Consider the following 12,147-nt stretch of genomic DNA (forward strand, 5'->3'; position numbering starts at 1 on the left):
AAAGACTTTGGGTAATCTGTAAGAACATATGTGACGACAAACCCGGAGACAGTAATACTTCACCCCGATTCTGACTGGGTTAGGGTTGCGTTCTACTCTCCATAAAGTTAACTGAAGTTAATGTGTATCGTTATGACAACTTGAATAATAAAGAGACGTTCTGAGTGAAGGGTTAGTATTAATCATTATGATTATTCGGAGGTGTGTAAAGTGCGCCTTTAACTGTGGCAATATTTTGATATCTATTGTTTTTTTTGAGCCAACAATACCAGGCTACGTCAAGTAACCCAGCGCGTACATCAAAGCGTCGCTTATGAAAAAATAATAACGCTAAGCCGAGGCGCACGTGCGCCCTTCACGTGACTCGCGAGCGCTCGGTGCCGGGTCTCTCCGTGACGTGACGTCACACGGAAGAGGGCCACCTATATGCGCATGCGCCATAGGGACGGCTCGCCACCAGGAAGGGACGGGGATTTAAACCTGGGGGAGAGAAGGGCAGGAACGTGGGGGTAGTTCGGTTTCAGTCGCAAGGTGAGAGGGGTTTCGCCGGAGCGATCTGGGAGAAGAGAGTCTGGATGACACTCGGGAGCTGTCGACGTGTCAAGGAAACTTAGTTAGTAGTTCCTTGGTTAGCAGTTAACCAGCTGACCAGCTAAACGACTGAGTCTGACACGCTCCTGACCTGTCAGTTCACTCAGAAGCAGTTTGGATGAATCCAGCAAACTATATGGATCCAGTGGTAGCTCCGTTGCTAACAGCAGGATGACATGTCCACTGCGGGGGATTACTCTGCCTTTAAAAAAATTTTTTTTTCTTTTTGTGTGACGGAACCGACTATGGATTAAGAGAAGAAGCCCGCATCGCTCCGCTGGGAGGATTTGAGTCTTCATATGATGATGGTCAGCGGAACTGCCCAGCAGGGTTTAGGAGCATCTGATCATAAACTGGAAGTTCCGAAGCTTATATACTAGATTAAGAAAACAATATAAGGATCTGGTCTTGTTCAGAGTTGGCACGAGAGCTTGTGTTGGAATGATGGCGCAAGACGAGCAGTGATAATAAAGTAACTGATCAGTAAGGACCTAATTGAAGTAACAGATCCGGGTAATAAGTTATACCTGATCAAACTAAATATTGATACAAAGTTACTGATCAGAGTAATAAGTGAAACCATATATGTAATTTGAGTATCCAGATATGGCATATGCTGAGTAAGTGAACCGGTCTAATTGCAAATGCTGCTGATGGAAATGCTGGGAGTGCTGCTCTAACCTTGGGTAGAGAAGCTGGAAGAGCCTCAGCTTGTGCACGCAAATGCTCGGGTAGGTTGACTGATCTCCAAGTTTTCCTGCGTTTACCTGCCCATCTCCCCAACTCGAACCGTGCGCCGCTCGATGGGGGTCTCGATTATCTGACCACCATGGGTGGATGCGTCGGACGGGAACGTGGGGAGGCAGGAGGCCGGGGGTCCTCCAGGAATGGTGGAAGGTCTCACAGAAAGCGTGGAGGTAAGCTCTTCAGATCTTCCGCAGGTCTTCTGCTGAACTCCTCGCTGCGTGTCATGTCAACCACACCCATTCTGGAAATGAAGCAAACAGTTTCTCAACAATACTTGACATTTCCAGTTTCTGTATCCTCTTATCTGTAGTAAGCTGCACCCTTAGGAGGTGCCACCCTTGTCAGGGCAATTATCTGGCCCTCACATAGTGTCCTTCCCATGTCAAACCAGAGATATCTGAGAAGCCAGCAGATCCTATAGGAAGAAGGCGTATCGTTATAGCTCTATCTCTGTGACAATCTGTATAAATGTAAAGTTAGGCTGGCCGGATAGCTAGTCACCGTTTTCCCTGTTAATTTGCATTTAAATACCAACACTGTAGACCATTTCCACTCTCAAGGTTCCTCTGTGAAATATATGTTGGCGTATGATTGATTGGCTGCTACTTCTCACAGTACTGTAGCCAAAGAGAACTTTTTTTTTTTTGGATATTGCACTTTGAATTCTTAAACTTGTACGATTGTGCCAGTCTTGTTTGGCCAGTGGTTCCATCACGAGATCAAGCGCCGGTGTCTTAGTCTTGTTATAGATCAACTTAAGAATACAGCCTTATCTTTTTTTTTTATGACCATGGAAGCAATTTACATATTTCTTGATGTTGACCAGCATTGGTTGTGTGTGTCAATGTTGGCTTTTTCTTTGAAGGGGTCTCATCAACTTAAAAACTGTAGGCCATCAGTGTAACGTGCTTAGTGACAATGGGAACAGTGATGCTTCCTCTGCTCATTTAGCACCAAGTGCTCTACAGCTCTGCAGAAATGTATTCCTAACACAACTAAAACCCAAATGAATGTCTTACTGATGAAATTGCTTGCTTTGGCACTTTGTCTTAAATACAGTTTCCGTTCTCCTGATTTTGAGAAGAGGATGATTTACAGCTCATGTTTTTGGCTAATTAGAGTAAGATCTTATTTATAGCTTCATCCGTCACTGATTTGGATAGCAACCTCTTTTGATGCTGGCATTGGAAAGGTCCATTACAACAAAAGGTCAAATGGCAGCATCTGTCAGATTTGTACATTAGCAGGCCTATATTGGCATATTAGCAGTGTTAAATTGAAATCCCTCTTTGCCTCAATATGTTTACAGTACGTCTGTTTCACACTTTCTTTGACTCATCGGCATTGCAAAATTCATATATTCCTTGCAATGAATTTGAGAAATCATCCAAATTTGGAGCGAAAAGGCTCGATGTGTTTGGTAAGGGTGACCGGGTACCTTGTGTGATTGATGTGACTAGGTGTCCCTCGCTGTTCTTGGCCTTCGCATTCCTGCGCGTGTTGTCCTGCTTACGGATATGTAATTTATCATTATTGCTTCAGTGGGAATGTGCCATAGGACTCTAACTCAGAGATTATCTTGCCCCAGCCTGGGCAAATGGACAGCTTACTGCTGCTATGGTTTATTTTTGACTCTTGGCTTTAAAAAGGACTGATGGAATCAGGATCACTGCTAAAGCACTTAGTGTAATTGCATATATAGACATTGGCTACGAGGCAAGACATACAGTAGCCACTTACACATGATAGTGGATGAGATTTAAAAAAATATATATCTCAAGTTTTGAAGTAAGCTGTCATTAGGTGGTATTGTTGGAGTGATGTTCACACCTTTAGCTATGAGGTACTCCTATTTACTGTACAAACTTGCATACTATATATATCGGGGGATTAGCAAGGGCCTGGAAGGAATTTGACTTCATACTGGTGTTCGTGAAACTAATCTGGGTTCGGCAATTTTTGCAGCAGCCTTATCCTCTTGAATTATTGCAATGGAAGTGCTTGTACCATTGTTGCACCTGATTGACTAAGATGACATCTTACTTCATTATGTTGTTTAACTGTCAAGATGATCATCAGACCCTCTGACATCCACAGGATATCTTCATATAATCTCATTTGCTCTACCATTTTTGCTTTAGTTTCCCATAAAATTACAGATCTACTAACATGTTGAACTATTAACAGACAGTGAGGATAAAAGCATTGTTCGTCTTTCTTCAAATATCATTTAGATGGGAGAAATTGTAAAACATGATTCATTGGCCTATATTCCATTTCTCAGGGGTCCAGCTGCTGAAACTCATCACTCCATGTTCCTCTGTTCATATGACCTTTTCTAAACTGTGAGTCAACTAAAAGTGCCAGTTAACCTTGTTTACCCTACCTGCATCTTTTTAAGGTATGTGGTGAATATGCAAAATTCTAGTCAAATCGTAACTGGAACAAGTGACGTGTCAGATGAGACATTTTCACGTCATGTATACTTGTTCCCTTTCTTCTTTGTCTTGTTGGTGATCATCAGGATGTCAGGCTGTCAACCTGTGGTGTTTCCATTCTTCAGTAACACCTGATATAGGCTGCCACATATTTTTATTTGGTCAGTAAGTGCATGTCAGTTATGTCCCACTGTAGAAATCTTAAATTTTTTGGGGCCTATTGTTTTTTGGCTACTTTGTTCCTGTATCATTTAGGTGATGATGGTTCCATCCAGGCATGACATTACCTATCTTAATATAAAACCACAAAATGCCTCACTTTTTAAAAAATAAATGTATACTGGAAGTGACTTTTCATTGCTGTATTTTCCAGTTGTTACCTTTCAGAGTTGCAGGTGTTTAGAATTCAGTTGTCTTACATTGGGTTTCATAGCTCAGCCAAGGCCACAGTGATCTTGTTTGTATTGTAAATATTTCTTTCAAAAGGTTCTTCTAACCTATTGTTGAACTGGTTGAGATGGCAACTGCCCAGTTTTAAGAAATTATGTGGACAAAGGTCAGGCCAGTAAACTGGAATACTGGGGGTGGGGAGGAGGAGTAGTCACAGTTTTAGTAATGCTTGACACTGAATGTTTTTTGATAATTTTTATAAATGATGTTTAATAACACATATGCCATAGCTATGATGCAGTGTTTACTCACAATTCCTTGTAAGTGGAACTATAATATTGTAATGTGTTTTTATTTAATTCATCCATATTTTGACATATGATACTTCACATTGTTTATATTTTATACTTATTAACTGAGGGTGAAAGGCCTTGCTTGGGTTTGTGTGGATGCAAACCTGCTGTTAGTCTTGGGTATAGTCAGAAAATGATTCTCAAAGCTGTCATGTTGTCTGGCTGTTGAAGGAAGCTGACACTGAGCTAAATAATTCTCGGGGAGATTAAAAACGGTGTTAAGAAGACCTCATGTTTAAAAGGGCTTTGGAGTTTGTTACTACAGAATGTACCCTGTCCATGTCATCACTGAGTGTGGTTTACACCTGGCTCATGAGAGTCTTTCTGCAGCAGTTTCTCATGTATCTTTTACAACAACCTGTCACAAAGGTGTTAATAAATGAAGTGTCAGTTGGTTATAGTTTCCTGAATGGACTCATTGTCATATCTCTGCTATACTGAGCAATTTGGGAATGTGTACTTCACCCTAATGAGAATATGACATTCATGCAAATAATAACTGGATAAATCTTCAGAACTGTTATTTTCTCAACCTCAAAGTGAAAGCTTGGAGTTTGAATGCCTGCACTTCTAAAGTAGGTGCTGGAGGGGTTTGTGGGAAAAGTAAATGGTATTGGGGTCTGCACGTGAACACAGGATGCGAGGCGTGTTTATGTGTGAGGTTTACCTCTGCTATCTCGCTGGTACAGCATACTTCCGCTTTGGACCTCATCCCACCAGGTGCGAGGTGCCTCTGTCTATCCCACAACATGCTCCGGTGCCTCACCACCCTCCACTGCCTAACCCTGTCCCAGCCCCCTTTCCTCCAGGTGCAAGCACCCTCTCTTTAACCCACAACAAACCCTCAGGCTGCTGTGTATGTTTCCCTCCTCATACTCCAGTACCCACTGTGCTGAAGGCTGTTTCTGCCTCGCACCCGTAATGAGCCTTCACCGGATGCCTGGTTGTGCTCCATAATTCTGGGAGATCTGGTGTCTACTCAGGGCCCTGGGGGAAGTAGGTGAGGGGCAGGTAGTGTTTCTCGCTCACTGCTGCCCCGAACTAGTCAGATCGAGTCTCTGACACTGACCCGCCGTGGCGCCCTGCCACTGGTCTAATGAAAGTTGCTGGCTGTGAAAGGCTCCTGCTCTTGTGGCAGCCTTAGAAAGGGGGGGACTCACGTAGATAGATCCAGAGCAAAGGCCAGGATTGCTATCCCCCTCACATCTCTGTAGAAAACCAACCATATTCTGAAGGATCTAATATGTAAAATGATTTTAATTGCAATAATTTTTAATGAGCCTTCTACAGTAAGGGTCCCACATTGCTAATAAGACATGGTGATAGGAAGCGGGGCGCTTTGCTGGTTCATCCTTGACAAAGTTAGAATCGCTTCACTGTGTCTTGCTGGGTATTTTTGCACTTTAAGACATTTCATTCATCACCATTTTACACATGATTGGTCTGCGCGTTAGATCTCGAATGTGCTTCCCCTACAGGTTCACGTTGAATAGCAAGTGTTGGGAGAAGGGTGATTTCCCAGCGAGTTTTCCACCAACCAGGGTAGCTGATAGCCGATAGCCCTTCAGAAATAACTGTGATGTTCTTGCCAGGATTGCCTGGGTGTGGGTCGCTGCCCCTGACTATCTATAGCTACACAACAAGCATGTTGTGTCAAGCGTAATAATTTTCTTTTTCTCGGCTGTGGGCTGCTGATTTTGGGAAGGGTATAGTCAGTTTTCAACAGCCTTCTTCAAGTGTCGCAGACCGTCCTTGGCAGACTACTTCTTGGCTGTTGACGTAGTAGAGTTGGAATTCTCTTACGGTTGGCTGGGGGTACAGGAAGGGTGGGTTCAGGAGAATATTCAGGCCCACAGATGTTACAGCTTGTCCTGTTTCTTCTGCTGCTGCTGTAACAGGAAAGGCGGATGGATGCCTGGAGCTCCGGCTGCAGCCATTTTTAATACTTGCACTAAGAAATCCTGCTTACGCTTGCTTGTATCATCCAGTTTTGTTGCAACAATTTTGGAGCTAAAACCCTCCCCAGTTAGCCACAGATATTCTGCAGCATTGGAATTATTTTTTTGAAAAAGTCATGTAGTTTTTCCTTAGCCTTGCACTATGAAACTTCCTGTGTGACATAACTAAACCTAGAACTTGCTGGAAACATCGAGTTAGCTGCATAATTGCCATGAACGCAAACACCTTTATCTTTTTACACCGTGGCTGCTTTGCCATTAATTTCATACACTGCAGGTATTTTAATGCTGTTTGTATTCTTGTCTGAAGTTTCTGTAGAGGAATTACTCTACGGAGGCTTAATTTGCTTAACCAAGCTTTCTGCAAAGCCTCAGGCTCTGCATCCTATGTTTACCTGCCCCTACTGAATGGCATACTCACGTCATGTCACCATGCTTGCATGTTTGAAGGTCAGTCTGAATGGATGAGTTGTTTCAGCACAGCTAGCTAACATTTCCAATCCGAACAAGACCTGCAGGGCTGACCACTAGTGCACTTGTGAGTTTTCAAACAGCAGCGGAATATTTGTGCTACTTAATTTTTAATGCGTATCAAAGTGCTTCCCATGCTTCTCTCTTCCTGGCCATGGATGACTTGTGGAACAGTGATTGCTGAGAATGTATAAGTACTGGAATATGTAAGGTGTAAGACCAAGAGATGCTCGCCAACTGAGTCGTTTCCCTTGTGTTATGCTTGCTGATATGGATGGGGTTGACCCCAGGGAGCCTGATCTCTTCAGTATATCACACACAAAATGTCAGAGAAACTATTTGGGAGTCTGTGGCATGCAGAGTCCCAGGAAAAAAGGTGCACTTTTTGCTGGCAGAGAGGTGCATGCTGGGAGAGACCGGACTTAACCACAAATCCTGCTCTGTGTCCTCCCTGATTAGAGTGTAATCCACAGTGCTCTATTTTTTCAAAAAATCAATCTTTAGCATACTTTCCCTCCGCTACTCTTTTTGTCGTCTTCATATTTCCACACTACTCTTGCTCCTTGGCTAGATGTCAAGAAAGCACAGATTACAGGAGCATTGTGGGTTTTGGGTCTTGGTGGAGCTGTTAAACTTGGGTAATGACTCACCTGGTGTGCAAGTAGTATTAGCAGCCTGTATTTATTGCCTTGCATTTCACATTCGAAAGTGAAGTGGATCATTTTAGCCAGCTGGTTGGAAAAGTCAATTTGCTTGCATTCTAGACAATACAGTGCCTTGTAAAGGTATTTCAGCCTCTTGAAAGTTAGCACCATTGTCTGTATTTTATAAAATACATGCACACATTCTTCCAATAAGTATTTTTATTGTAAACCTAACTGCTCTAACAGTTTTTCAAAGCCAAAGTAAATTTGTCAAAAGATTTTGTTATTTAAATAAATATCTTTTGACAAATGTAGGAGAACATTTGTATGCTTCTGGACTGCAATCTTCAAAAAGTGCCAGAGATTCTCAATGGGGTTGAGATCAGGATTTTGATGAGGCTATTGTAGGGCATTCACTTTTTTTGTTTGTGAGCCACTCCAGTATTGCATTAGCCTTGTGCTTGACATTGTTGTCTTCTCCTAAACCTCAGTTTCTGAGCTAACTGGAGCAGGTTCTTCCATAGTATTTCACTGTATTTAGTTCTATCCAGGGGGTGCCGTGGCGCAGTGGGTTGGACCACAGTCCTGCTCTCCGGTGGGTCTGGGGTTCGAGTCCCACTTGGGGTGCCTTGCGACAGACTGGCATCCCGTCCTGGGTGTGTCCCCTCCCCCTCCGGCCTTACGCCCTGTGTTGCCGGGTAGGCTCCGGTTCCCCGCAACCCTGTAAAGGACTAGCGGTTCTGAAAGTGTGTGTGTGTGTGTGTGTGTGTGTGTGTGTGTGTGGTTCTATCCATTCTTCCAGCATCCCTGCAGCATTATGCTGCCACCACCATACTTCACTCTAGGGATGGTTTTTCATTTTTTTTTTTTTGAGGCGCATAGGCAGTGTTAGGTTTGCGCCATACATAGCGCTTAGAATTTTTGCTGAAAAGCTCTATCTTGATTTCATCTGACCACCACACCTTTTCCCAAATCCTAGCTGGACTCCTCTCATGTATTGTGGCAAAGTCCAGGCATACCTTTTTATAGAGATTCTTCAGTAGTTGCTTCTTTGGCACCCTCACAAATAAGCCGGTGTTAAAGAGATCTTGATATTGTGAACTCGCACTAATGACCCCTCCATAGTGGGTTTTTTTATATCCAGAAATTTGATCTTTAATTTCTCACTGGTAGAAACTATTATTATTGACTTTAAGCTTTTGGAGCACAAGGGTTTCAATACTTATGTAAGCAGCTCATCTCAGTTACATTTTATTTAATATCTGAGGACAACTCTTTGGCTTTTGGAATAGGCTGTGTATGCATTAGATCTCAACAAAAACAGTGATTAGGAGAACATTTGTATGTATCGTTTGAAATCCAGAAAATGGTGCTGACTTTCAAGGGTCTTGAATACAAGGTACTGTATGCTTGTCTGTGTCACTGAAGGGAGGTGTGAAAGCTCCTTGATGTGACAGGAATATAGTATTATGTGTACAAATGCTTTACATCGCTGTATAAACTTAAACGATAACATTATCGTCCCCTCTGCTCTGAGTGATTGGTGGTAACAGCAGTCTTGTGTATATTGATAAGTTAAAGCTGAGCACTTCACAAAGGCTATTTCTAATGAATATTTGTTATCACCAGCCTACAGTGCAATGTTTTTGGTTTGTTCGTATAGTGATCATTTGTTGATAAGCTCCCCATCAAAAGGTCTCTATGCACATTGTTGAGATCTTACTGAAACACTTTCTCAGTCCTTCCATCCAAGACAGCTGATCATCTGGTTTTGCATTTCAAAGGTCATGCTTGGAGCTAGCCTTCACCTCTGAAGCTGAAGTTGCTGAAGCAGTGTTTTGGTTTGTGTGTCCAACACAGGCATGCAAACTTCTGTTATGGTTCATCTGAAGAACTTGCAGGTTGTTGGACCTGCAGGCCAGTGTCAGTTACTAAAACCTCTAGCTTTGACTGATTATCCATATCTCAAAGACTAGACATAAACGTGTAGGTAATGGTGTGATTGTGTTTTTATGTTGGATTGTTTTGGTACTGGTTCTGCCAAGGACTTTGACCTCACAGTATGTGCCAGCCTCCTTTACACAGCAGGCCTTTGTACCACCAGAAGAGCTCTTAGGTTTTGTGTGTGTGTGTGTGTGTGTGTGTGTGTGTGAGAGAGAGAGAGAGATGGAACTATACTGTATGCTGGTGAGCAAAGATCACCCTGAATCTATGTGCAGTTACTCGCTACATGACTATTTGGCACGGACTAAGTCAGTTTCCTTGAAGTCTTTTGGAATGACTCAAGATTAGATTTGTTGCCCTTTTTAGGAATAAGGGCAAATAACTAATGCGAGACCACTGCTTTAGGTACTTCATGTCCAGGTCGTCTTATCTATTATTACTTTTTCCCTTGGGTTCCTGTAGGTCGCAATGAGCCACTGAAGAAAGACAAACCTAAATGGAAGAGTGACTATCCAATGACTGAGGGACAGCTTCGCAGCAAGAGGGATGAGTTCTGGGATACTGCACCGGCCTTTGAGGGGCGCAAGGAAATCTGGGATGCTCTGAAGGCTGCAGCAGTGGCCATCGAATGCAATGACCATGAGTTGGCACAAGCCATTGTGGATGGAGCCAGCATCACACTGCCACATGGTATGCACTTTTGTGGGCCTTGATGGTCTGCTGCCAGCATTCATGTCACAGCTGTTTGTGGGTGTTTTTTTTTGGCTCTAGCTGTAAATAATTTGTAGTTTGTCATTCGTTACATAGTGACTTAACTTTAATTTTCTACTATTTAGTCTTGGATTTGAATTACTGTGAAGTAGTGACCAATGGCTTCTCCTCTCTGATGCAGGCTCCCTGACTGAGTGCTATGATGAGCTTGGAAACCGCTACCAACTGCCGGTGTACTGCTTGGCACCGCCCGTTAACCTGATCTCCGAACGTAGTGAAGAGGATGTGCTAGAGAACCCAGAGCCACAGCCTGTACCCAAGAAGGAGTTTCAACTGAAGGTGCGCCTCTCCACAGGGAAGGATCTGCGGCTGAATGCCAGTATGGCTGACACAATCGGCCAGCTAAAGAAGCAGCTGCAGGCCCAGGAGGACATTGATGCCACGCATCAGCGCTGGTTCTTCTCTGGCAAGCTGCTTACAGACAAGACTCGGCTGCAGGACACCAAGATCCAGAAGGATTTTGTTATCCAGGTCATCGTTAATCAGCCCACCATTCCCAACTGAGCTGGGAGAATTGCATCCATCAGTGTCCCCTGCCCTCTCCACCACTGTCCTTTTGGTTTTGTCTCAAGGGTCTCTTTTTCTGGCTAGAGCATAACACCCATCTCACTGAATGTCATAATTATTTTAAAAAGGGGAACATCTACTCTGCATTTACTCTTATCAGTTACTTTACGTCATTAAAGAGATAATGATGGTTTTTTTTTTATTATTATTTAAATGGTGACTTCTACTCAGCTGAAGGGACTTTTCCCGATGTGGTACCTCCCAAGAGAACCAAGGAGTGCGATCTACCCACAGTCACTCTGGAACAGTGACATTTGCATCGTAGTCTGTAGGGTCTTGGAGAAATGTGTAAAGATGATGATGATGATGATGACTGTCAAAGCCACGGTTATTGAAGTGCAAACTGGAGCTGCAGTCTGTACGTTGATGGATGTTGGGAGGGCCAACTGGTTCTTGTTAACACAGAATGTCTTCCCTTGCAGATAGATGTGCGTAACGATGCAAAACAGTCACCAGTACAAGTTATATCCAACACCCTGTGTTCAGTCCCAAAAGTCTGTAAGCTGGAAATAATGCAAACAAGAACTGGACTGTCCGTGTTCATGAGCCTGCAGCTCAGTCTCTCTGCTAATGTGGTTTCAGACTTTGTTATTGACATAACAAGCTTTTTTGCACACTTTATATTTTAGATGTGTGCCTTTTGAAAATGAAAAGATTCTGAAATGCTAGTGTTTATGCTAAGCCCAGCGACAGTCTTTTAAAGTTAATATTCAGGAGGTGAAATAGAATAATGTATTATATAGCTGCCTTTAATGATATTGTAATTGTTAAACATCATAGCAGGTGTTTTAAATGGTTATCCATTTGTGGTCCTTCCTTGTATTGTACGCCTTGACTTTTGCTGTAGTTTGGGAGTCTGAGTCTGTAAGATTTCAACAAGCCACACAACTAGTCTTGAATTAATCCAAATCCAAACTGTATAAAGGGACAGAGTGAGACATGCTGGTACTGAATGTTGGTCCTAGGTTTTAAAAAAAAAAAAAAAAAAAAAAAAGTGGTGGAGAAATGGCCATAGTTGAGTTACTGGAGACCACTGTCATGATTTATGTAGTCCAGTGACTCAGTCCAACAAAACTCAGTCAAGTCAACCAAATGTGTTCCCTTAGTCAAGCAACTACACATGTGAAGGTTGTCTTTAAAGGATCCTACCTGGACCAAGACTTTCCTTTCCTTGCCTACAGTTAGATCTTAACTTTAGTGGAGTTGAGTCAACAAAGCAGTGATGCTGTAGAATACTTTTTCACGGTGTCCTTTACACAGGCTATAACTTTTA

The 12,147-nt window shown here is 42.9% G+C and overlaps 1 protein-coding gene across 1 annotated transcript; it reads left to right on the forward strand.

Annotated features, from left to right (window-relative positions):
• The first annotated feature begins 455 nt into the window (after positions 1–455).
• Positions 456–11,863, forward strand: ubtd1b (ubiquitin domain containing 1b). The gene is made up of 3 exons (XM_018726566.2): positions 456–1,508; positions 9,999–10,226; positions 10,429–11,863. Exons 1-3 carry the CDS (start codon positions 1,421–1,423, stop codon positions 10,809–10,811), a joined length of 699 nt encoding a protein of 232 aa, XP_018582082.1. The 5' UTR covers positions 456–1,420; the 3' UTR covers positions 10,812–11,863.
• Positions 11,864–12,147: the final 284 nt, after the last annotated feature.

Source organism: Scleropages formosus, chromosome 24 (assembly GCF_900964775.1).
Source record: "Scleropages formosus chromosome 24, fSclFor1.1, whole genome shotgun sequence".
Lineage (NCBI taxonomy): Eukaryota > Metazoa > Chordata > Actinopteri > Osteoglossiformes > Osteoglossidae > Scleropages > Scleropages formosus.